This window comes from Nycticebus coucang, chromosome 17 (genome assembly GCF_027406575.1).
Source record: "Nycticebus coucang isolate mNycCou1 chromosome 17, mNycCou1.pri, whole genome shotgun sequence".
Taxonomy (NCBI): Eukaryota; Metazoa; Chordata; class Mammalia; order Primates; family Lorisidae; genus Nycticebus; species Nycticebus coucang.
Genome location: NC_069796.1, coordinates 40,449,378 through 40,475,424, shown reverse-complemented (window position 1 = coordinate 40,475,424; position 26,047 = coordinate 40,449,378). Strand labels below are relative to the sequence as shown.

Genomic DNA, 26,047 nt, shown 5'->3' with positions numbered 1-26,047 from the left:
GGAACGGGCAGGCGGGGCGGGGCCGGCCCCGTCGGGGGGAGGGCTGAGGGGAGGCGGGACCGGCGCCTCGAGACCCGGAGCTTCAGACAGCGCGGCGGGACCCGGGAGCGGACGCCGATCGCACGGTGAGGTGAGGACCCCCGCTGCCCCGGTCCCCTGCTTCCTAGACTCCTCCCCATCACCTCCTCGAGGGCCCTCGTGGGCTCCCAGGGCCCCCTCCGTCCCGGCGCCCTCCTCCTCCTCCTCCCCTCCACGACCCGCCCCTCCCTCCTGCTGCCCGGCCTCTGCCCCCTCCCTCCTTGCCCCTCCCAAGTCGCAGTTCGTGCTGCCCGCCACTGCCCGGACCGCCCCCGCCACTCCTGTCCGGTGGCGAGCAGCTCGAGGCTCCCAGTCCCGTGCCCTCGGTCCGGGCCTGAGTCACCGGGAAACCTGGCCCTGAGTCAGGGCTTGAGGCTCCGCACCGGGGCCCCTGGTATGGGGATCGGGCCCAGCGGGAGCGAAACAGAGGGAGGCCAGAAACTGATGCCGAAATCGAGAGGGAGTCCTGGTTAGGAACCCAACACGAGAGCAACGGAGAGAGAGTTGTACAGGCAGAGAGGGAGACACAGAAACTCAGGGTCAGAGGTGGCCAGAGACACAGAAGCAACTTAAGACCTAATTAGAATCGGAAACTGAGGCAAGGACAGGCTAATGACAGAGCAATACAATGTGGCACAAAGAGAGGGGCAAGAATAGATTCAGAGGTAGAGATGACGTGGGACAGTAATATAGAGACAGGGCAGAAATAAAACCCTGCCTAAAAAAAATATAGAGACAGGGAGAGTCAGAATCAGAGATAGGTCCAGGGAATAGACCAGGGTCGGGGGCAGGCTGGCCAAATGACACAGAGCACAGAGGCCAGAGCCCAAGGAAATGGGCAGGGAAAAGCCAGGCTCAGGAAAGGAAGGCCTGGAGAAAGCAGAGGTGGGGGATGTCATTTCACACTGTCCATCCCGGGTGTGTGTGCACATGCGTGTGAGCATGCTGCGTGTGAGCAGAGAGTAGAGAAGACCTTGGGGTAATTTTTGCCTCTGGCCCCTCATCTCTCTGGGCATCCTAGACTCCAAATAGCCTCTGTCCAGGGCCATTACACCACAAGTTGGGGCCAGTGAGGGCTCTCTGGGCAGCCTGACTGAGCCAGGCAGGATGTGGGGGCGGCCAGGGCTGAAGGGACAGGAAGGAAGTCTGAGCAGAGACAATAGGTGGAAGGGGAGGAGGAACTGGAAGCAACCAGGATTGGGATAGCAAGCTTGTACCTCTGCTCTGGACACCAGTGAGAGTGGGGTCTGCATCTCCCTCCTACCTAGCCTGTCCCTCTCCCCACCTCATGGCCCAGCTGGACCTAGCCACACTATGGGCCCCTCCTCCCCACCTTTCTACCTCACCATACCACACAGGGTTTCAGCGTCTCATCCTACCTACACTTACTCAGTTGAGTGTGCACTAAGGCAGGGGAGGGCTTTGACCCAGACCCAATGTGGGCAGGAGCTTGAAGGCCACCACTAGCAAAGATTTGCTGTGAGCTGGGGACAAGACCTTCCCCCCTCTGGGCCTCATTGCCTCAACTGCAAATGAAGGGACTCTCCTGTAATGAGAGAGCTGTCTCTGATGTTCTAAGATGGCTCTACCTCCAGATCACAAGCCTTTGGGCATTTTTCTTTGGAGGAAGACTGGAGGGTGGTCCCTCTTTCCAGCCCACAGACTTTGGGGCAGGGACAGAGAATCTCCGCTTGAGCCCTCCCTTCACCTTGCCCCTCCCCCCAGCAATGGCCTGAGCCCCCATGGCTGCCCCTCAGGACCTGGACATCGCTGTGTGGCTGGCCACGGTACACCTGGAGCAGTATGCAGACACGTTCCGACAGCATGGCCTGGCTACAGCGGGTGCAGCCCGGGCCCTGGGCCACGAGGAGCTGAGGCAGTTGGGCATCAGTGCCACAGGGCACCGGAAACGCATTTTGCGCCTGCTGCAGATAGGCACTGTGGAAGGCTCCCTGGATCTCAAATCAAACAGCACTATGGAGCCGTCTCCCAGTTCAGCGCCTCCAGCCCACCCCCCCAAGCCCCTGCCCAAGCCTAGGACAGTGTTTGGTCTCAACAGCCCTGCTACCGCCCAGAGGCCTGGGCTGAGCCCCGAGTCCAGACCACGGTCCCCTCCTTTCCCTACCTCCTCCTCTAAGCAGCCTTCAGTCCCGAATACCATGGAGATGATGCCCAATGCCATCTACTTTGGTCTGGACTTAAGAGGCGGGACACAGGCAGCTCAGGACATGTGAGTGGCATTGACTTTCCAGGGATCTGATGCTGGGGAGAGGAGGATGGGGGAACAAGGGACAGGGTAGCAGGTCATGCAGGCTTATCCTTCCTTCTCTGCCCTTTAGAAACCAAGAGACCTTTCCGCTAAGGGCCCCAGACAGCTCCCAGACAGCTGCTCCTATCCCTGCCCTCAGACCCACAACAGGCACAGGTAGGTGGGTTCTCATGGGTCTAGGGGAGAGGGATAGTGTCCGCAGGACCTCAGACACTCCCACCTGATCTCCGCTTCCCTCTGCTGCTCCTCCTCCTGCCAGTGCACATCATGGATCCTGGCTGCCTATACTATGGTGTCCAGCCTGTAGGGATCCCAGGGACTCCAGAGAGAAGAGAGGGCAGGGGTGTTGGTCAGGACAGAGCTGAACACAGGTGAGTATTCAGTAAGGTAGTGAGAGAAGAAGAGGGGAATACGACGGGCCCAGCATCACCCTCAGACAGATTTTGACTCAGTGACACAGAGTAGACAAAATAATGGATATATAATTAAAAATTGGGAGATGTGCTTTTCATTCTTTCATTCAACAAATATTTACCAAGCAGCTATTACATGCTAGATGTAGCTGCTTGGGACAGATCAGTGTACATAGAAATCCCTGCACTCGAGGGAAGAAAGTTAACAAAAAATATAATAAGTTATATACTGTGGTATGTTAAAAGGTGTTAAGTGCCATGGAAAAAACAAAGCAATGTAAGAGGGCTGGGGGGCAATGCGAGGTGACCACAATTTCCATTAAGAGTTACTGGAACACTGGGGCGGTGCCTGTGCCTCAGTGAGTAGGGCACCGGCCCCATATACCAAGGGTGGGGGTTCGAACCCAGTCCCGGCCAAACTGCAGCAAAAAAATAGCCAGGTGGCAGCGCCTGTGGCTCAGTGAGTAGGGCGCTGGTCCCATATGCCGAGGCTGGCGGGTTCAAACCCAGCCCCGGCCAAACTGCAACAAAAAAATAGCCGGGCGTTGTGGCAGGCGCCTGTAGTCCCAGCTGCTCGGGAGGCTGAGGCAAGAGAATCGTGTAAGCCCAAGAATTAGAGGTTGCTGTGAGCCGTGTGACACCACGGCACTCTACCCGAGGGCGGTACAGTGAGACTCTGTCTCTACAAAAGAAAAAAAAAATAGCCAGGCATGGCTCAGCGCCTGTGGCTCAAGTGGCTAAGGTGCCAGCCACATACACCTGAGCTGGTGGGTTTGAATCCAGCCCAGTCCCGCCAAACAACAATGATGGCTGCAACCAAAAAATAGCCAGGCGTTGTGGTGGGCGCTTGTAGTCCCAGCTACTTGGGAGGCAGAGACAGGAGACTCGCTTCAGCCCAGGAGTTAGAGGTTGCTGTGAGCTATGATGCAGGGCACTCTACCCAGGGCAACAGCTTGAGGCTCTGTCTCAAAAAAAAAAAATAGCCAGGTGTTTTGGCGGGCGCCTGTAGTCACAGCTACTTGGGAGGCTGAGGCAAGAGAATTGCCTAAGCCCAAGAGCTGGAGGTTGCTATGAGCTGTGAGGCCACAGCATTCTACCTAGGGGGACAAAGTGAGACTCTGTCTCTAAAAAAAAAAAGTTATTGAAACATTAAGAAGATGACATTTGATCAAAAACTTGAAGGAGGTAAGGAAGTTAGCCATGAAGATATCTAGGGGAAGAGTGGCCAAAGGCTTGTACCCAAGTGGGGGAATCCAGAGCAATGAGGAGGCCTGGTGGCTTGGCTGGTGCAGAGGGCTGGGATGGGAGGAGTGGTAGGAGGTGAGGTCAGAGAGGTGAAAGGAACATATAGAACCTTGTAGGCACTTTTGCTTTTATTCTAAGTGAAATGGGAAGCCATGGGAGGGGGTTTGACTTTTAAAATGATTCCTCTGGTTGCTGTGTTGGAAACGGTCTCTAGGGGAAGAAGCAGAAGCAGAAGCAGAGAGACCAATTGGGAGGTCATTGTTGCAATCAAGGTGAGCGATCTCAGAGTACAGTGATGGTAGTGGAGATGACAAGAAGTGGCTATATTTTGAAGTCAAATGGTCAAATTAACTTTGGGTGTGAGAAAAAGCAGTCAAGGCTCGTCACCTGTAGCTCAGTGGTTAGGGCGCTGGCCACATATACTGGGGCTGGAGGGTTCGAACCCGACCCAGGCCTGCTAAACAACGACAGTTGCAAAACCCCCCCCCCCAAAAAAAAATAGCTGGGCATGTGGCAGGCACCTGTAGTCCCAGCTACTCAGGAGGCTGAGGCAAGAGAATCACTTAAGCCTAAGAGTTTGAGGTTGCTGTGAGCTGTGACACCACAGCACTCTACCAAGGGCAACATAGGGAGACTCTGTCTCAAAAAAAAAAAACAGTCAAGAATGGCTTTGAGGGCGAACCTGTGCTGTCCAGTATGGTAGCCATTGGCCACATGCAACTACTGAGTATCTGACTGTGTTTGATAGGTGTCAATGTAAAACATCTGATAGATTTCAAAGACTTGGTGTGAGAAAAAGCAATACTCAAATATTACAGATATGGATATTAATTGTCATAGTAATTTTTATATGGATTATATACTAGAATGTAAATGTTTGGGATATTTTGGGTTAAACAAAACATATTAGAATTAATTCCACTGGTTTAGTTTAATTTTTTTTATATGACTAGTAGAAAATTTAAAATTACATATGTGGTTCACATTGACTTCTATTGGACAGCACAGATCTGAACAACTGAAAGTTCATGGAGTTGCTATGATCCGCGATGGGGAAGACTCTGCATAAAGCAGATCAGGAATTCAGTTCTAGATGTGTGGGAAAAATTTTTTTTTATTTTTCGAGACAGAGTCTTAATCTGTTGTCCCACCCAGTGTGCAGTGGTGTCATCCATAGGCACGTACCACTACTCTGGCTAGTTTTTCTGTTTTTAATAGAGATAGGGTCTTGCTCTTGCACAGGCTGGTCTCGAACTCCTGAGTTCAAACAATCCACCTGCCTTGGCCTCCCAAAGCTAGGACTGTAGGTATGAGCCACTGCATTTGGTCTGTTTTTTGTTTGTTTTTTTTGTTGTTGTTGAGACAGAGTCTCAAGCTGTTGCCCTGGGTAGAGTGCTGTGGCGTCCCAGCTCACAGCAACCTCAAACTCTTGGGCTTAAGTGATTTTCTTGCCTCAGCCTCCCAGATAGCTGGGACTACAGGCACTTGCCACAACACCGGGCTATTTTTTGAGGGGAGGTTGTAGTTGTCATTGTTTGGCAGGCCCGGCTGGATTCAAACCCGCTATGTGGCTGGCGCCCTAGCTGCTGAACTACAGGCGCTGAGCCTGTTTTGTTTTTATTTATTTATTTATTTTTTTGTAGAGACAGAGTCTCACTTTATTGTCCTTGGTAGAGTGCCGTGGCTTCACACAGCTCACAGCAACCTCCAACTCCTGGGCTTAAGCGATTCTCCTGCCTCAGCCTCCCGAGTAGCTGGGACTACAGGCGCCCGCCACAACGCCCAGCTATTTTTTGGTTGCAGTTCAGCCGGGGCCGAGTTTGAACCCGCCACCCTCGGTATATGGGGCCCGCGCCTTACCTACTGAGCCACAGGCGCCGCCCACCTGTTTTGTTTTTAAATAGGATGGAATGTTACATAGGTTTGTAGATTAATAGGAATGATCTGGTAGAGAGGGACAATTAGCTGTGTGGGGATTGGAAGGGGAGAAATCTGGAATGATGTCTTTGTGTAGGTAAGAGAAATAGGATTAAACCCACAGAGGAGGATCTGGTTTTAGACAGGTGTTTATTATAGTCACAGGAGTAAGGCAGAATATGTGTATGAATTGGGCACTAGGAGTTCGTGGGGGTTCTCATCTAATTATTTCAGTTTCTCTGTGAAGTTGAATATTTCATCTGGAAACAAATAGGGTAGAGTAGTGGTTCTCAACCTCAGCTGTACCATAGCCTGGGGAACTTTTTTTTTTTTTTTTTTTTTATTTTGGCCGTGGCTAGGTTTGAACCCACCACCTCCGGCATATGGGACCGGCGCCCTACTCCTTGAGCCACGGGCGCCGCCCAAGCCTGGGGAACTTTTAAAACTACAGGTGCCTGGGCCCCATTCTCAGAGATTCAAATTTAGGTATCTGGTATATTTTAAAGTTTCCCAAGTGATGTTGTGTTGTTGAGGTTGAGAACCACTGGAAAGTGATAGGGAATAACACAGGAATTGATTCAGGTGGTTAAAGAAGCCTATATGAGAAGACGACATAAACAAAGACCTGAAGGATGAGAAAAAGCAGCCCACCGAAGCGTGGAAGGAAGCATGTTCTAGGCAGAAGGAACAGCATGTGCTAAGGCACTGAAAGAAGGAAGAAAATGTGGCCGGACTGTAGTATATAGCAGGTGTGAGGGTGTCCAGGGGAGTAGCTCTGAGTCCCATTGTACAAGCGCTTGCAGCCCATGGTAAGGATTATGGATTTAGCCTAAGTGCAAAAAATGGAACATTAGTGAAGGGTTTCATGCAGGGGAGTGAAACAGTCTCATTTATATTTCTAAAAGAGCACTCTGGTGGCTGTGTGAGAATGGCTTGTGGGGGCGGAGGGGCAAGAGTGAGAGCAAGTGACCAGTTAGGTTAGGCAATTTGCATCACGCTGGTGAGAGCTGATGGGAACTTGGTCCAGGGAAAGAAAGCAAAGAACTTTTAGAGAAAGAACCTATAAGACATATTGATTAGTTATGGGCAGCCATGGCAGGGAGCCAGCTACACGACCCCTCCCCAACTTTTCCACCCAAGTAGTACAGTACTAATGGCAGAGGAAACAGACCAACATTTTCCCCATAAAAATTCCAAGTATGTTCAGGGAAGAAGCTCCATGCTAATTATTTGGGTTCCCTTGTTTGAAAAGCAGATCCCTTAGGGCGCTGGCCTCATATGCCAGAGGTGACGGGTTCAAACCCAGCCCCGGCCAAAAAAAAAAAATATATAGCTTTCTGAAAAGCAGATCCCATACTTGCCAAGCATTCTATTAGATTCTGTGGGTGGGGGAGGAGAAATTACAAAGAAGGCGTCCAGGGTACTGTGTCTAATGTGCGTCTCTCCCTGTCTTGGCACCCCCCACCCCAGTCTCAGCAGGCAGGATCCGGAGGCACGAGAGGATGTTGGCTATGCCAGTCTTGAGCTACCTGGGGACTCTACCCTCTCACTACCCACCCTAGACACAGAGGAGACCAGTGATGACCTCATTTCACCCTATGCCAGCTTCTCCTCCACGGCAGACCGCCCCACACCCCTGCTCAGTGGCTGGCTAGACAAGCTCTCACCTCAGGGGTGGGCTGCTGGGAAAGGAAGGGAGAGGAGGGAGGCAGGGAGGTGAAGGAAGGGCATGTCCCAAGTGTTCCCAGACCCTAAGGTCCCCCAACCCCATGCAACCGCAAACACTCATTTTGGCCCCTTACTTCCTCAGAAACTATGTCTTCCAGAGACGCTTTGTGCAGTTCAATGGGAGGAGTCTGATGTACTTTGGTAGTGACAAGGTAGGGGACAAGAGATGCTCTGTGAGACTAGGGAGAGGGAGAAGGAAGTCTGCGGGAGGCTCAGGATTGGAAGGAGAAAAGCCTCTGGTGGGAGGTGGTTACCACATGCCTGATGTCAGCAGTTAAAGTAGTTGGCTTAGCAGCTGTACCCACTCCTTATGGATTCAGTGCTGAGCTCAGAAAAGCTGGTGCTGATCCAAGGGTCAGCACACACATGGCTCAGTTCCTGTCCCCATGGGTCACTGAGCTCTCTCTCCAGGACCCCTTCCCCAAGGGTGTGATCCCTTTGACTGCCATTGAGATGACCCGTGGCAGCAAGGACAATAAGTTCCAGGTCATCACCAGCCAGAGGGTGTTCGTGTTCCGCACAGAGAGTGAGGGTGAGGGCTAAGGCTCCTGGGTCAGGGCAGGAGGGAGGGAGGCTGTGTGAGCACATAGCCTGCTGATCTGCTTCCTTGTCATCCACCAGCCCAGCGGGACATGTGGTGCTCCAGGTTGCAATCCTGCCTGAAGGAGCAGCGCCTTCTGGGCCACCCACGCCCACCCCAGCCGCCCCGACCCCTCCGCATGGGCGTGCTGGAGCTGCGTGGACATAAAGCCAAGGTGTTTGCTGCTTTGAGCCCTGGAGAGCTGGCACTGTACAAGAGTGAGCAGGTGAGGAGGGCTGCCAGGCTGGGGCCAAGGGGCCTGGCCTAGTCCATTCTGGCACCTCACGGGCCCCCCTCCCCTAGGCCTTCTCTTTGGGCATTGGGATCTGCTTCATCGAGCTGCAAGGCTGCAGTGTACGGGAGACTAAAAGTCGAAGCTTTGACCTGCTCACACCCCATCGCTGCTTCAGGTGGGGCTTGGGCTAGTGGGAGGCAAGCCTGGGGACTTCGAGGGAGGCATAAAGGTGGGGAGGACCAGAGGCCTCCTCAGGAGGATGTCCGTGGTCTTGCACTGATAGGAGTCCAGAGAGCAGGGTCAAGATGTCAGGAGGGCCTGGGCTGGCCCACATGTGGCCTGTGTGGCTCCTGCAGGAATGGCCGGTGGGATGGGATATAGGGGGAGGTCCATGCCCACGGACTGGCTGTCCACCCCTCAGCTTCACAGCCGAGTCTGGGGGGGCTCGGCAGAGCTGGGCAGCCGCACTGCAGGAAGCAGTAACTGAGACCCTGTCTGACTACGAGGTGGCTGAGAAGATCTGGTCCAATCGGGCAAACCGGCACTGTGCAGACTGTGGCGCCTCCCGCCCAGACTGGGCTGCTGTCAACCTGGGCGTGGTCATCTGCAAGCAGTGTGCAGGTGAGGGCTGGGGCCTCAATCCCAAATGGGGAGCAGGAGAAGAGGGTTGGGATTGGACGATACTCATGTTTAATGTCATGTTTAATGTCACCTAACAGGTCAGCACCGGGCCCTGGGTTCTGGAATCTCTAAGGTGCAGAGCCTGAAGCTGGACACAAGTGTCTGGAGTAATGAGATAGTACAGGTGAGGGGTCTCAAGAGGGAGAGGGTGGGATGGGTGAAAGACAGCTTCAGAAAGCCGGCATTAGTACTAGCTTGGGGACAGGATTGGAATGTCTGAGGAGTCTTCCTGTCACTTACCTCCATCCTGTCACTTACCTCCACCTGTTGTCATCTTACAGTTGTTCATTGTCCTGGGAAATGATCGTGCTAACCGCTTCTGGGCAGGGACACTACCCCCAGGGGAGGGGCTACATCCAGACTCAAACCCTGGCCCCCGGGGAGAGTTCATCTCCCGAAAGTACCGTTTTGGTCTCTTCCGGAAGCCCCACCCTCAGTATCCAGATCATAGCCAGCTTCTCCAGGTAGGAGGGACAGGTTGGGGCTGATCGGAGAGGGGCAGTCTTTGAGTTGGAATGCCTAGACTTGGGTGATGGGGGCTGTTTTGGTGTCCCTGGGGCTCTTAGTCTGGGTTTGGGGGCTGACAAAGGCCTTTCCTTCCCTGCAGGCACTGTGTGCAGCTGTGGCGGGACCCAACTTGCTAAAGAACATGGCCCAGCTCTTCTGTGTTGAGGCCTCTGAGGACGAGGAGCCCTGGTCCCCTTCAGCCCCTGATGGCAGCTTCCCTGGCCTCCTATCACCAGGTTATCCCCCCAAGTGCTCCCTCTCTCTTCCCTGGGAATTCTCAGCCTCAACCTGTGATTTGGTTCTTCCAGAAGGCTCCAATTACCCCATCATCTGGTCCATCACAACGGCCCAACCTAAGCCGTTTCCCAGCCCCTCAGATCCTCAGGGCCTATTTTCTAATGTCATGAGATCACAGACGATGGTCAGGGCCTGGGGTGGGTCTGGATGTTTCAGAGGCTAGCGCTGGTCCATCCCTGACTAGCTCAACCAATGGGTCAGTTCTCTTCTCATTGGGGATCTCTCAAAGGAGTGATAAGTTTAACAGTGGCGCTCTCCATTGTTCAGGCCATAAAGGCTGAGATGCCTGTAGTATAGCCCTTGCCTGGCTGGCTGGCTGGTGGGGAGCGGGAGGGGGTAGGGCTGGGCTAGAGGCCTCCCCATCTCATCACCTTCTGTCATCCTCTTTTCTAATCTGGGTAGCGAGGGTTCCAGGCTCACTGGGCCCGATCTGGCCATGCTGCCAGTGAAGTTGGGTTCTGCTGTCTTCTGTTTAATCCGTTCCCCAGAAAGGATCAGGCTTGACAAGATTACTTCTCCTTTTCCTTGCAGACCCCTCCCCTAGTGTGTACAATGAGGTGGTGGTGCCTGCTACTTATAGTGGTTTCCTGTACTGTGGTCCCATCGGCAACAAAGCTGGACCCCCGCCACCTCGCAGGGGCCGAGATGGTGAGGGGGAACCAGGGGAGGGGAGCATACAGGAACAGGAATTGGGGAGGGTGTGAGTACACCACAGAGGACCAGGGAGAAGAGGGCTGGGATGGGAAAGTGGGGCCATTCCCTGGAGGTGATGTGCTGGGGGAGAGAGGGACCTTGCCAAGTGGCACCACTAAGTGATAGTTAAAAATCTCTGCTCTGAAGTCATACTGTCTGGGTCAAACCCCAGCCCTGCTACTTCCTACCTATGTAACATGGGCAAGTAACTCAAACTCTGATCCTCAGTTTCCCCATCTGTAAAACAAGACAGAATATAATATTCACCCCATAGGGTTATTGTGAAGATTATGTGGGATTGTACATATGCAAGGGCTTGGCATTGAATAGATATTTGTCAATGGGAACTATGACAGTAGGGACAGAGGTCTCCTGTCCCTGACCATCTCTCTCCCTCTTAGCTCCCCCCCGCCTGTGGTGTGTGCTGGGAGCTGCTCTGGAAATGTTTGCATCAGAAAGCAGCCCTGAACCCATCAGCCTCATACAGCCTCAGGATGTTGTATGTCTGGGTGTGAGCCCCCCACCCACTGACCCAGGTGACCTCGACAGGTATCAGCTCCCCATGCTTATTGAGCATCTTTCTATTCTCGGTCCGCAGTCCAACTATCCCTCATTGGCCCCCACTCTCCTCCCTGACCTCATCTTTCCAGGTTCCCCTTTTCCTTTGAGCTCATCCTCACCGGGGGGAGGATTCAGCATTTTAGCACAGATGGAGCTGACAGCCTGGAGGCCTGGACTAGCGCCATGGGCAAGGTGAGAGAGCCGAGACCCCCCTCCACTGCAGCTTGAGGTTTCCCTGGCCCCACTCGCTCCCATACTGTCCTCTCTTGTTCCTATAGCTGCTTCCACGACTTTCACTAACAGCTGAGGCCGACTGAGCGCTTACTCTGTGCCAGGCCCCATGTTAAGCACTGCCTACTCAATACCTCGCTTAATTTTTACAATAGCCCACAGAGATAAAGATTATTAATATTTTTTATGTAAAGAAACCAAGTCTCAGTCAGAGGTTATGAAGTCACTTGGCCAGGGTCACAGAGCTCGGAGGCAGCAGAGCACAGGACTGAAAATCAGGCCTCTGTCTCCAAAGCCCATGCCATGAACCTCACTGTGCCCCAGCCTGTTCCCACAGAGAAGCTGCCTCTGCCTCCTGCTACCCTCCCTCCATCCCCTAGTTCGCCAGCAGGCCTGGAGGTACAGCTATCTTCCTATGTCTCAAGTTTTTAGACAAGCCAATCTCTGCATCCTGTTTTCTCTTCTTGGAATTAAAAGTTCACACCCTGGAGTCAGACATCCTGAGATTTGAATCCCAGAACTCTCAGCCTTGTGAGCTTCTCCACATCTGTAGAGTGGGCGTAACAAAATCACCCCCTAGGGTTGGGGATTAAGTGACATGTGAGGCCCACACACAGCAAGCCCCCAGTACGTGGGTGTTGAACTGATAATGATGGTAATGATGATCAGTGACACAGTCTTTCCCATCCTAAAACGGCTAAGTTCTGCTCCACCTTCAACTTTTCACCCTGGCACCCTCCTTTCCCTCCTGACAGCTTCTCAGAAAGTCGTGTGCAGCCTGCGGTTCTTCCTCAACCCCCTTGCAGCTGCCCCTCCTCTGCTGTACTCTCCTGAATTGTCACCCTGCATGTCACCAGTGGCTTCCCATTTCCCAAGTCCGAGACTGCCACCTGGCCTCAGCAGGCCCTCTGTGTGGCAGCTGGCACTCCTCTGAAGGAAACACTCCGCCTCTCTGGCTTCTGACCCCACTCTCCCGGGCCTTCTACATCTCCTCATACTAACACACTTTCTCCATTTCTTTTCAAGGCTCTGTCATGGCCCTCCCAACCAGATCTGAATCTCCTCTTGTTATGAGCTACACTTTCCAAAAGTCTGGTCTATCCTTTAAGGCAGTGCTGCCCAAAATGTGGTGTGAAGACTGTCACACCATATTGGTCCAAGGATCATTTGTAATGGTCTGTGACAGAATAAGCACAGAACTGGAGAGAAAGCATTTAGAATCTTTTACAGTAATTTGACCATAATTTTATGTGTTCAATCTAATTATAAAAATTAAGGGCTTGTATGTCTTTGTTTTTTCATCTTAATTTTCCAGCAATTCATTTTTATTGTTTTTAATCAAAGTATAGCAGTTGGTTAGTGACAGCTTGGAACTTCCTTTATAAAAAAGAAAAAAAAAAAGTCTGGTCCTTTACCATAGGCAAAGGTAAAGCACTGCTTTATGGTTGATCTCAAACACCTCTTCCTCCACTAAGCTCTTCCCTGGCTCCCTGGGGTGGTGGAATTTCCCAGGGCATCATGACTATTCAGTGATAGCATTTAGGCTATAAAGGATGGACATTCCTTCTACCCCACACCCCAATTAAGGGCAGAAGGCTGCCACACAGGGGTCTTCTCTATGTTGGCTGGAGCAAATTGAATTGAACTGAATTTTGTCCTGTCTTTTTCCACCTATCTCCTATCTCCTCCTTTGTTCTCTCTCCATCAATTTCGTTACTCTTTTTCCTCTGCTTTCTCTTTCTGTGCTTGTCTCTCATTCTCTCTCTCATCCCTCTCATTCTCATTTCCCTCCTCCACCCCTGTCTCTTCCCCCATATTCCTCTCTCCTGTCTTCCCCTGCCTCTACAGTGGTTCTCTCCGCTGAGCTGTCACCAGCTGCTGGGCCCTGGGCTGCTGCGGCTGGGCCGCCTGTGGCTGCGGTCGCCCTCCCATACAGCCTTGGCGCCCGGTCTCTGGCTGTCAGGGTTTGGCCTCCTTCGGGGTGACCACCTCTTCCTGTGTCCAGCACCGGGCCCAGGCCCCCCAGCCCCTGAGGACATGGTGCATCTACGGAGGCTACAGGAGATCAGTAAGCAGGGATGGGGCCAGGAATGAAGGCTGGCCATGGGGTGAGTGGGAGTGGACCTTTTTTATTTGGGGGTCCTTATGGGAAACGACAGAATGTAGTGGCTTTAGGCACAAGCTCTGAAGGGAAACTGCCCAGATTAAGACCCTACTTTCATCACTTCCTCACTGTGTGCCCTTAGACAAGTTACTTAGCCTCTCTGTTCTCTAGTTTCCTCATCTTTAAGATGGGCACAATAATAAGACCTTCCTCACAGGGTTGTAGTGAGGTTCAAATAGGGTAATTACATTAAACACTTATCACGGAACCTGGTAGGAGGCCTCTTATAAGTGTTCAATAAGTATTATCAGTATATGTTGTTATTGTTATTATATGACATCACTTGCTGGTTGGGGTCTGGGGAAGGGGAATGAGTTTCCTCACTCCTCTCCTCTCACGTAAAACAAGAACAATGTAGGATATTTTAGGACTTTGGAAATAAGAGACCTGGTTTTGAGCTCAGCTTTGCCTTTCCATAGTAAGTAATCTGGGGCAAGCTATATAATCTCTCTGAGTTTTAATGTATCACCTGTAAACTGGGACAATTGTATGTAACTCATAGGATTGAATGGAACATTGTTTGTAAGGCTCCTAGCCTGGCACCTGTATACCTTAAACACTTAGTAGTCATTGTGTGATAAAGAAGATGATGATGATAACGTCCTATGACTCTCCTCCCAGGTGTGGTCCCTGCAGCTGACACCTCAGACAAGAAGGAGCATTTGGTCCTGGTGGAGACAGGAAGGTAAATGTTGACCCTACCCTTGACCCAAGCGCCCCTTTCTGGAGCTCAGCCCATACTCTTCACCCCGGCCTGCAGGACCACTGCTCACTTCCTCGAATTTGCTTCCCAGTTCAGGCAATTATCTGGGTTGGATGTTGCTGCCCCCTGCCGGTGGCTCTGGGAAGTCAGTTCCCTGTGCTCCTGTGCCTCAGTCGTAGGAGCCTCTGGAGCTGACTCTGACTCAGGCTTCTGGGGTCTTAGGACCCTGTATCTGCAGGGGGAGGGCCGGCTGGACTTCTCAGCATGGAACACAGCCATTGGAGGTGCAGCTGGTGGGGGCGGCACAGGGCTGCAAGAACAGCAGATGAGCCGAGGTGACATCCCCATCATCGTGGACGCTTGCATCAGTTTTGTCACCCAGCATGGTTAGTGTGTACTAGCTGATACTGAGCCATTGGGGAGGGGATGGAGGGCATAGGCACAGCCAGGGTGGGGGATAAATCACCTGGAAGAACTTTGCCTCCAAAGACTGCAAGCTCAGTTTCCTCATCCGTAAGGTAGTGCTGACCATCCTCATTTTCCAGGATGGTCATGGTAGTGAGATAATGCATGTCAAACATTAAGCGCAGGGCCTGGCAGGTAGTAAGTGTTCAGAAGTAGCTGTTACTGGGGTGTGGGCATGGAGGGTGACAGCAGCACTGGAAATGTGACTGAGGGCATAGAGCCATGGCAACAAAGAGGGGTCAGCTGTGAGGCAAGAGCCAAGCTGTGCAGCAAAATCCCTGAAGATTTGAGCACAATTATTCTGTGTGAGAGGTTTTCTAGGCAAGTGGTCCCCAGAATTCTCTGTGAGTTTTTTCTTCCAGTCCAAGTAAGGAACAAAGAGAATCTATCATCCTGTGAGTCCTCTTTAGAAGGCTGGACTCTTGAGAAGGAAAATTAACGAAAACTAAGGGAGTTTTCTGTCATCCCTCTGTATCCATGGGGATTTGGTTCCAGGACCCCTGTGGATACATAGTAACAAAATCTGTAGATGCTCAAGTGCCTTTATATAAAATGATGTGGTATTTGCATACACTGTATACCCTCCTGTGTACTTTAAATCTGTGGACCCAACCCCTGGACATGGGGCAGTACTGGTCCATGGCCCGTTGGGTCTCTGGCCTGTTAGGAACCGGGCTGCACAGCAAGAGGTGAGCGGCATGTAAGTCAGTGAAACTTCATCTGTATTTATAGCTGCTCTCCATCACTCATATCACCACAAGGGCTCCACCTCATGTCAGATAAGTGGTGGCATTAGATTCTCACAGAAGTAGGAACCCTACTGTAAACTGAGGATGTGAGGGATCTGGGTTGCATGCTCCTTGTGAAAATCTAATTTCTAATGATCTGAGGTGGAGATATAATGTACAGAATCATCCTGAAATCACCATCGCCCACCGCCAGTCCATGGAAAAATGGTTTTGTGTAAAACCAGTCCCTGGTGCCAAAAAGGTTGGGGACAACTGCTTTAAATCATCTCCGAGTTACTTTTAATACTTAATGCACTGTAGATACTATGTAAATAGTTGTTTTACTGTATTTTTATTTGTATTATTTTTACCATTATATTGTTATTTTATGTTGGTTTGTTTTTCAAATATTTTCGACCTGTGGTTGGTTGAATTCACAGATGTGGAACTCATGGATATAAAGAGTCAATTGTAAAGGAAGGAAAGGCACTGACATGGACAATGTGTAGTTAGTGGCTAGAACATTCTCTATGCTGTGGCGGCGCCTGTGGCTCAAAGGAGTAGGGCGCCAGCCCCATATGCTGGAGGTGGTGAGTTCAAACCCAGCCCCGGCCAAAAACTGCAAAAAAAAAAAATAAAAAAAAAACATTCTCTATGCTGTGGCAGTAGCCTGTTTCTGTGACTTCCCACATTCACTAGACTTCTGTCTTCTTCTCAGCCTCCCTTGTGTGCAAAGGAGAATTTAAGTCAGAGGTCCAGTGAGAAAGCCTTAGAGAAAGTGTTCCCTCCCCTGCAAGGTTCCTGTATCACCACTGTTCTCTCAACAAGTATATGGAACTGCTACCATGTGCCAGACACTGGGGATAAGGGAGTGAACAAGAAAGATCCTACAAATCTTGCAGCCTAGTAGAAGAGATAGGTAATAAATAACCCAAATATAGCGAGTTCTTGTTATTTGTAGTAGTCATGTTCCATAAAATTGCCACAAAAATTAGTGAACACAGGCGGTGCCTATGGCTCTGTGAATAAGACACCGGCCCCATATACCCAGGGTGGCGAGTTCAAACCCGGCCCAGCCAAACTGCCACAAAAACATAGCCAGGCATTGTGGTGGGCTCCTGTAGTCCCAGCTACTCGGGAGGCTGAGGCAAGAGAATCGCCTAAGCCCAAGAGCTGGAGGTTGCTGTGAGCTGTGACACCACGGCACTCTACCGAGGGAGACAAAAAAAATTAAAAAAAAAAAAAATAGTGAACAGTGAATCATCGTGCCAGGGAAATACAGGGTTAAGTTCCTGCAAGCCTCTGGTTACATCATTATCATCAAATGATCAATATGTAACCTTGCTTTATGTGTTTTGCTGTTTAAAGACACCTTGTTTAATATATATTGTTGATTAACACCAAACTCAAGACCACAGCACTGTAACTCATGCCTGAGTCAAACTTGTATTTTCTCTGAAAGGCACATCACACCTTTCTCATGTTTGGGACACTAGATAGCAATTCAGCACTACACTTGGGGACCGTTTTAAACAGTGAAATCACCAACCAAAAGCACATATGAAAAGCATATGAAAAATGTGGCCCTAAATATACTGTGAAAGTACATTTATTTAGAGTATGAGACCTAAGCTGAGAGCATGCACATTAGGGTGGGGACTCAAATTTTTCCCTGGTCTGTGCATGTTTGTTTGTAAATCACTGTGAAAATACCAGAAGTATTGATTTGGGGATTACAAATAAATTTTTAGCAAGTAGGTGAATGTGCATACAGCATCTGCAGATAATAAAGATCAACTGTAATATGATTTTAGAGAGTAATATTTAAAAATAAAAGTGGCGAGGAGATACAGCATAATGGGGCATGCTATGTGATGGTAAGGTCAGGAAAAGACTTTCTGAGAATGAGGACTCCAGCAGGGACCTGAAAATCAAGACCACGGAGGCACAGATCTCCTCTCTGACTTTCCCCCCGACAGCCACATTCCATGTAGGGAGATCAGAGATGGTCTGTGGTGGGTGGTGGTATGTCTTTGCATAGTGGTGAGCAGAGACAACTGGCTGTTCTCAGGGCTCCGGCTGGAGGGTGTATACCGGAAAGGGGGTGCTCGTGCCCGCAGCCTGAAACTCCTAGCTGAATTCCGTCGGGATGCCCGGTCAGTGAAGCTGCGACCAGGGGAACACTTTGTGGAGGATGTCACCGACACACTCAAACGCTTCTTTCGTGAGCTTGATGACCCTGTGACCTCTGCACGGTTGCTGCCTCGCTGGAGGGAGGCTGCTGGTAACTCCCAAGATCCCTAAGAACCAAGGCCTAACCTTGGATTTCAGTCCTTTCCCACCAGAATCCATGATTGGGCAGCCCACTTCCCTCACATTCTCACCCTGGGGCACGCTCCAGAGACTTGGCTTAGGAGGAGGATGAAGGAGAGAGGGACATATCCATCCTAGCTTTGTTTCTCTAAAAATTTTTCCCTCCACTCTCCCTTCCTGGATTCTCTCCAACTCTCCTCCATTCCATCCTCAGAGCTGCCCCAGAAGGATCAGCGCCTGGAGAAATACAAAGAAGTGATTGGCTGCCTGCCGAGGGTCAACCGCCGTACACTGGCCACCCTCATTGGGCATCTGTATCGGTCAGTATGCGCAGATCTTGCAAGCACCCTTCCTGATCCTTCCTCATCTCAATTTGACCCTGCACTTTCATTCATTCATTCCACCAACAGTTGTTAAGTGAAGGTGTTGTAGAATAAAGGTTCAGAGAATGGATTTGGGGGTCAGGCAGACTTAAGCCTTAATCTGGCCTTATCATTCTACCTGTGTGACTTTGGGTAAATTATTTGTTTTCTCTGAGCCTCAATGTCTTTATTTTTAATAGAAAGATGATGTAATGAGGAGTAGTATCTACCTTATAGGTCATGAGAGAGATAAATGAGATAATTCTTATAAAATTCTTAGTACACCACCTGGCATGTAGTAAGCCTTCAGCAATGGTTAGCGATCATTATTATTGTATTATTCTACGTCAGGTAAAGGGTTAGATGTAAGAAATATAAAGATGAATAAGATGCAGATCAACCTTTCCAGTCTGTTAGGGTGACAGACCTTTCAGTGATTCTGGGCTGTGTTGTACTGATTATCTATATTACAAGGATTGTAATATAGTATAACATGCCCATGAGCCAAATCCAGTCCATTGCCTGCTTTTGTAAATAAAGTTTTGTACATGAAGTATAAAGCCACACTCATTCATTTATACATTCTCTATAGCTCCTTTCCAGCTTCAACAGCAGAGTTGTTACAACAGAGACTGTATGGCATGCAAGCCTAAAATATTCAGTACCTGTCCCTTTACATAAAAAGTTTGTTGACCCCTACCATATTTATAATGACCCCTGCCTATCTGTCTCCCCTAGGCTGGGAGCTAGCTCAAGGCCAGTCTTATTGCTGTAAGTCCCCAGCACTTAGCTTAGGGCCTGGTGTACAGTAGGGACCCAATAAGTGTTTGCTGAATGAATGGATGCATTGATGAAGCTGCATTCTTCATGACCCTGGCACTCCTCTGCAGGGTGCAGAAGTGTGCAGCTCTAAACCAGATGTGCACGCGGAACCTGGCCCTGCTGTTTGCACCCAGCGTATTCCAGACAGATGGGCGGGGGGAGCACGAGGTGCGAGTGCTGCAGGAGCTCATCGATGGCTACGTCTCCGTCTTTGATGTAAGGCTTTCCTGACCCCTGACCTATTCCTGCAGGGCCCAGAGACTCTGGATACTGGTACCCCAACAACCACCCAGCCCAGGCCTCCAACTGCCCTTTCCATCAGGAACCACTTCCCTGGCATCTGGCCTCTTTCTCTCATTAGCTCACTCCTAACATCCTCATTCCCTTGGTTCTTAGCTCCTTGGGCCTCCAGCCCTCTTAAGCAGGTCCTCTTTGGCCTTGAGATCTGCCCTGTGTCCTCCTTTTCCAGCACCCCACACACTCCCTTTTGGCTCTTTCACAGATCGATTCTGACCAGGTAGCTCAGATTGACTTGGAGGTTAATCTCATCACCACCTGGAAGGATGTGCAGGTAATTTATCCTAGCTTCAGACTTCTGAGTGGGGCAGGAGGAGACATCAAGGTGGGAAGCGCAACTTCTGCCCAGTTGAGGAAGTTTCCTTTCAGCCTGTCCTCTGGACACTGGCCCTCTGCTCTCTGACAAACAGGGGAAAAACCAAGCTCTGGATAGTTTTTTGTTTTCTGGGGAGCATAGTGGAGCCAGATTTCTCCTACCCTACCATCTTAGTGATGTCACTCCCCACTGTGAGGATTTTTCATTACAAAATGGTGGCAGCAGCACCTCTTGTTTAAGTGTAAGAGATCCAAGGAAGAGTCAGTAAAATCAGACAAAGCATTGAGAATAATAATGAATATAATAGCAAACATTAGCTGAGGAATTATTATATTCCAAGCACTTCTAATTTCATTTTAGCATCATACAACTAACTTCATGAAATACGTAGTCCCACTTTTTTTTCAAATAAAAAATTGAAGCTCAGAGGGTCACATATTCAAATCATACTGTACTGAATGGCAGAGTTAGAACCCAGGCAGTTTGACTCCAAACCTGTCCTCCCAAGCTCTATGCTTCACTGCCTCGGGAAGCACATACACAGCCTAAAGATGCAGCTCCACCACTCCTGGAGTTCTCTCTTTTAAGGGCAAGAGAGATGTTGGGGGTGAGGGTTGGGAGGTGGTATAAGCAACCTGAGGGATCTTCTTTGATGTTTTTCATATCCTCTTGTGTCCTGACTTCTTTACCCCTCCTTTCAGCTGTCCCAGGCTGGAGACCTCATTATGGAGGTTTATATAGAGCAGCAGCTCCCAGACAACTGTGTCACCCTGAAGGTCAGTCCTGAGGGGATGACTGGAGGGGAGATGAGATGATGGTGGGGGCAAAGGCAACAGCCTGACCAGCCTGGGTTCTCTGCTATTGTCTTGACCCCAGGTGTCCCCAACCCTGACGGCAGAGGAGCTAACTAACCAGGTACTGGAGATGCGGGGGACAGCAGCTGGGACAGACTTGTGGGTGACTTTTGAGATTCGAGAGCATGGGGAACTTGGTGAGTATGATCGTGAGTGTGCATATGCGTGTGTATGGTTGTATGGTCAAGGTCATCAATGACTTCATTACCAAACACAATGGGCATGCTACTCAGTCACGGGAAGGGATATTCAACACAGTTGACCTACTCACTCTTTTGCAAACTCTTCTTTCTTGGCTTTAGAAAATCCCACAACTTCCTGGTTTCTCTTCAATCTCAAAAGAAGGTTTCTCTTCTTCTTCTGCCCACATGCTAAATGTTAGAGGGATCCAGGGCTCAATCCTGGGACCTTCTCTCTTCTTTATCTATATTTCTCCTTGGATGAACTTATACATTCCTGTGGCTTTAAATGACATTAATAAGATGACACCCATTTTTTTTTCCCTCTGGCCTAGACCTCTCCTCTGAGCTCCAGACTCATATCCAACTGCCTACTTGGCACCTCCATTTCTCACAGCAACTCAAATTTAAAACATTTAAGACCAAACTTGATTCCCAGCCCCCACCCCTAACAAAAACCCAGGCCTTTTTCTAGTGTTTCCCATCTCAGTAAATGGCACCATGATTCACCCAGTTATTAAGGCCAGGAAGCTGGGAGTCTTCTGGGAGTCCTTTCTTTCTTTCATCTTCATACACAACCTATCAACTAGTCTTGTTGATTCTATTAGAACAGGCGTCCTCAAACTGCGGCCTGTGGGCCACATGAAGCGGTGTGAATTGTATTTGTTCCCGTTTTGTTTTTTACTTTAAAATAAGGTATGTGCAGTGTGCATAGGAATTTGTTCATAGTTTTTTTTTTTTAAACTATAGTCCGGCCCTCCAACTGTCTGAGGGACAGTGAATTGGCCCCCTGTTTAAAAAGTTTGAGGATGCCTGTATTAGAATCTATCACTTCTCTCTACTCAACTATTACCACCACCCTAGTTGAATTCACCATTATCTTTCTGTCTCCCAACATTAACCATGAAAATGTATGGCCTTGAAAAGCAAATAGCTGGACAGTGTTCCCATTCTTGCCTTCCTATAATCTGTTTTTCACATAGCAGCCAAATGAACATTTTGAGCTTAAATAGATTCTACCATTTCTATGGTTAAAACCCTCTAATGGCTTCCCACTGAACTTAAAATAGAATTCAAATTCTTTATCGTGGCTCATAAGACCTCATCTCACATCTCCTGTTCTTTTATCTATCCTCTTTACTGCAAGTACACTGGCTGTTTAGTTCCCCAAACACATCTTTCCTGATTCAGGGCCTTTGTTTTTACATTGCGTCATGCTCAAAATCTTCTACTCCCTGATCTTAGCATGTTTTGCTCTTCCTAATCCTTCAGATCTCTGAGTCTCATCTTCAGATGTCACTTTTGAAAGGCCCTGACTACTTTTCCTCAGTTGCTGTCCTGTTGTTCTCTCTCAGCTTCTTGTTTCTTTCGGAGCAGTTATTTGTCCATAGTTATTTTATTTGCCTGTTTATCATCTGCTCCCTCATAAGACCGTGTACTTTGTGAGGACAGACCATGTCTGTCATGCTCACCACTATATCCTAGGGCTAGCACATTGCCTGGCACAGAAACAGTACTAAAATAAAAGTCTGTGCTGGATGATTGAATGGATAAATGAATTAATGACTGCTAGGAGATGACTTAGGAGCTCTAAGCTTTGGATGGATATTCTGATTGCTATCTACCTCCATCTTGCCTCTTAAGAGCGGCCACTGCATCCCAAGGAAAAAGTCCTAGAGCAGGCCCTACAATGGTGCCAGCTCCCAGAGCCCTGCTCAGCTTCCCTGCTCTTGAAAAAAGTGTCCCTGGCCCAGGCTAGCTGCCTCTTCACAGGTGAGCCTCCTCCCTCATCTCAGCCCCCTCTCAGGCCTTTCCTCTAGGACCCTCCACCCAGCACTGCCCATCTGTGCCCAGGTATCCGGCGGGAGAGTCCTCGTGTGGGGTTGTTGCGCTGTCGTGAGGAGCCTCCCCGCTTGCTGGGAAACCGCTTCCAGGAAAGGTTCTTTTTGCTGCGTGGCCGCTGCCTGCTGCTGCTTAAGGAGAAGAAGGTGAGGTCCTAGGGTCAGAGGCATGGGACATTAGGTGGCCATGGAGGAGAAGCCATGACTGTATCCATCCTCTGATTCCATGGCCCACACTTTCATCAACCTCATTGCTTCCTTGACTCCTTGAGCTCTCTGACCACGACCACATACTGTAATGCTCCCATGACTTATTGATCTCATTAACCGTGATCTATTCTCATATCTCAGCCTCACTGACTGTGTTCATGTTTCAGAGCTCTAAACCAGAACGGGAGTGGCCTCTAGAAGGTGCCAAGGTCTACCTGGGAATCCGCAAAAAGTTAAAGCCTCCAACACCGTGAGTTTTCTTCTTCATCCCATACATCTAGGGCCTTCCTCCCTTCATTCACCCTGGCCTTTCTGATCTTTCCATCACTGTTCTCCTTTGCATACCAGGTGGGGCTTCACATTGATATTGGAGAAGATGCAACTGTGAGTACTTCTTGGCCTGGCTTCTCCTCTGGCCCACCCTGTGCTTTCCCCTCATCCCTTTTTCCTTCCTCCATTCATATATATCTGTCCCTTCTCTCCCCTTAATTCTTCTCTGATTACCACCAGCTACTTGTCCTGCACTGATGAGGATGAGATGTGGGATTGGACCACCAGCATCCTTAAAGCCCAGGTAAGGGGAAGAAAAAGGTTGAGGGCTCAGACTGTGGTTCCCCTATGGGTAGGGATATATGCCTACCTTTACCCCTCAGTGCCTCCCATGCCCACCAGCACCAACCTCCTCACCCTTTTGCCAGCACGATGACCAGCAGCCATTGGTCTTACGACGCCGTTCCTCCTCTGACCTTGCTCGTCAGAAGTTTGGCACTATGCCTTTGCTGCCCATCCGTGGAGATGACAGTGGAGCCACCCTCCTCTCTGCCAATCAGACTCTGGTGAGACACCCCAGCTTGCCCCAACTCCCACACAATCTCTACCCTTACCCTTATCCACTGCATAAGGGAGTGGTGGGCCAGGTGTGGTGGCTCACACCTGTAATCCTAACACTTTGGGAGGACAAGGCTAGAGAATCGCTTGAGTTTAGGAGTTCAAGATTACCCAGAGCAAGAGTGAGACCTGTCTCTACTAAAAGTAGAAAAATTAGTCAGGTGTCATTGGTGCATGTCTGTAGTCCCAGGTACTTGGGAGGCTGAGACAGGAGGATTGCTTGAGCCCCAGAGTCTGTTGCCCAAATTCTAGCCTAGGCAACAAGACCCTGTTTTAAAAAAAAAAAAAAGAGGGATTGGTATGCCTGCTAACCTGGTGCTCCCCTTTGCTCACTGCTCACTCTCCCCCTCCCTTCTGCCTTCTCTGTGCCCCCTTCCCCACCCTGGCCTGCTGTTGCCAGACCTCACTGTGTCTTTGTGTTTCTCCCTTCCCTCAAACCTATCCTCCCTGTTCTCAGAGGCGACTACACAACCGGAGGACCCTGTCCATGTTCTTTGTGAGTACTGTGCCTGTTCTAGCTGTGTTCCTCTATGCTGCCTGAGCCCCAGGTGTGCTCCCTGTGTTTTCCTGATCAGAGTGTGCACATATGTGTGTGTGCGTGTATGCATGTGGGGGTGTGTGTGTGTGCATGTGGTGAAAGAGATAGAAGGGAAGGCAGAAAGAATGAGGCAAATGAAGGATGATAGGATATGGTAAGGAAAGGAGAAAGTGGTCCAAGAATCTGTGAAATAGAAGGAAAGTAGTTAAATGAATGCAACTGGGAGTCAGATAGACCTGGGTTCAAGCCCCAGTTTTACCATTTACTCATTATGTGATTTGGGGGAACTTACTTAATCTCTCTGTACCTCAGTTCACTCTTTTGCAGTGTAATCCATTGCACAAGGTTATTCTAATATCATACATGCCAGGTATTTTGTAGCATCTGGCCCAGAAGAAGAGCTCAGTGAATGTTAGCAAGTAGGCCACATGGTAGCTCATGCCTTTAATCCTGCATTTTGGTAGGCTGAGGTGGGAGGATCACTTGAGGCCAGGATTTGAGACCAAACTGGGCAACACAAGACACCATGTCTACAAAATATAAAATAAATTAGCCAGGCATAGTGGCAAGTGCCTGGAGTCCTAGCTACTTAGGAGGCTGAGGCAGGAAGATCACTTTAGCCCAGGAGTTAGAGGTTACTGTGAGGTAGGATCGTGCCACTGTACTCCAGCCCTTGTGACAAAGTGACATCCTATCTCTAAAGAAAAAAGTTATTAATAATCTGGTAACTTCAACTCTGTGCCCACTCCTGCCATCCCCTTCCCATCTAGCCAATGAAGTCATCCCAGGGGTCTGTGGAGGAGCAAGAAGAGCTGGAGGAGCCTGTGTACGAGGAGCCAGTGTATGAGGAAGTGGGGGCCTTCCCCGAATTGACCCAGGATACCTCCACCTCCTCCACCACACAAGAATGGACAGACAAGACAGAGATCCCCCTCACCAGCCAGAAGTCCTTTGACCAACCCCTTCTCTCCAAGGCAAGCACCCTGAGCCAGGAGGAAAGGCCACCTGAGCCCCCTCCAGGTCCTCCTTCAAAGAACAATCCCCAGGCACAAGGATCCCTAGAGGAGCAACTGTTCCAGGAGCTCAGTAGCCTCATCCTGAGGAAGGGAGAGACCACTGGAGGCCCAGGAAGTCCTTCCCAGCCATCCAGCCCCCAAACCCCCAGCTCTACTGGCCTTCCAACACGGACACCTGGCTTCCCCACACAACCCTCCTGCACTTCCATTCCACCCTCCAGCCAGCCCCTCACATGATCCTAGGACCAGCAATCAGAGAGGGTAGGTACCCAGAAGACCCAGAAACTCTTATCATGGCAGACAACTGCTGGGAGCTGCTTCTTCCCTGGCTGGAAAGACTCCAAAATCTAGTGTGGTGCTGTGGAAGGAGCACAGGACTAATGACTCTAAAGGCTGTGTGTCCTAGGATGAGTCATGGTCCCTCTCTGGGACTCAGCCCATTTACCTGTACCATAAGGGAACAGAAATAAGGAGAGCAGTGAATGTCAAACTATGTTTCTCAGAGATATAAGCCAGCCCCACATATTTTCACTCAACAAGGGTAGCTTCTGCTTTATATATTTGATATGTAGGTGTTCTGTGAGAGATTTTAGATTTCAAAGGAATGGTTTTCCTGCTTAAAGAAAAAAATGGTTTGGAAGCCAGAGGCTTGGATGATGTCCAAGGTCTATCATAGCCCATTTCCTACATTTTGGGACTACACTGAAGCCCTGGCTTGGGGTGATTGATTGGGGTTGGTGGCTGGGGCAAGGGAAAACCAAAAATGGGTGAGTCACTATTAATAAAGCTTGGAACCAAAAGGCTACTACTCATTCAGTCATTCAATGAATACATATTAAGCACCCAATTGGTGCCAGGTCTGGGGACATAGTATCAACAAAACAAATGGGGTCCCTGCTCTTATGGATCCTCCAAT

At 49.9% G+C, this 26,047-nt stretch overlaps 1 protein-coding gene across 3 annotated transcripts; it reads left to right on the top strand.

Moving 5' to 3' along the window:
* On the top strand, positions 1-25,774 carry ARAP3 (ArfGAP with RhoGAP domain, ankyrin repeat and PH domain 3). 3 transcript variants are annotated; one of them, XM_053566245.1, is made up of 33 exons: positions 1-130; positions 1,804-2,308; positions 2,418-2,503; positions 2,607-2,718; positions 7,393-7,596; positions 7,733-7,802; positions 8,062-8,182; positions 8,272-8,456; positions 8,534-8,640; positions 8,887-9,086; positions 9,185-9,270; positions 9,428-9,610; positions 9,754-9,889; positions 10,482-10,598; positions 11,045-11,192; positions 11,294-11,396; positions 13,284-13,503; positions 14,221-14,284; positions 14,525-14,688; positions 17,567-17,779; positions 18,023-18,128; positions 19,061-19,208; positions 19,495-19,563; positions 20,307-20,381; positions 20,482-20,596; positions 22,283-22,411; positions 22,493-22,626; positions 22,857-22,939; positions 23,038-23,073; positions 23,200-23,263; positions 23,388-23,525; positions 24,035-24,073; positions 24,886-25,774. In XM_053566245.1, exons 2-33 carry the CDS (start codon positions 1,821-1,823, stop codon positions 25,366-25,368), a joined length of 4,626 nt encoding a protein of 1,541 aa, XP_053422220.1. In that variant the 5' UTR covers positions 1-130; positions 1,804-1,820; the 3' UTR covers positions 25,369-25,774. The 3 variants fall into 3 exon arrangements, with proteins under 3 accessions (XP_053422220.1, XP_053422221.1, XP_053422222.1); XM_053566246.1 differs by having other exon boundaries at positions 87-130; positions 1,836-2,308; XM_053566247.1 differs by lacking the exons at positions 1-130; positions 1,804-2,308; positions 2,418-2,503; positions 7,393-7,596; positions 7,733-7,802 and having other exon boundaries at positions 2,616-2,718.
* Positions 25,775-26,047: the final 273 nt, after the last annotated feature.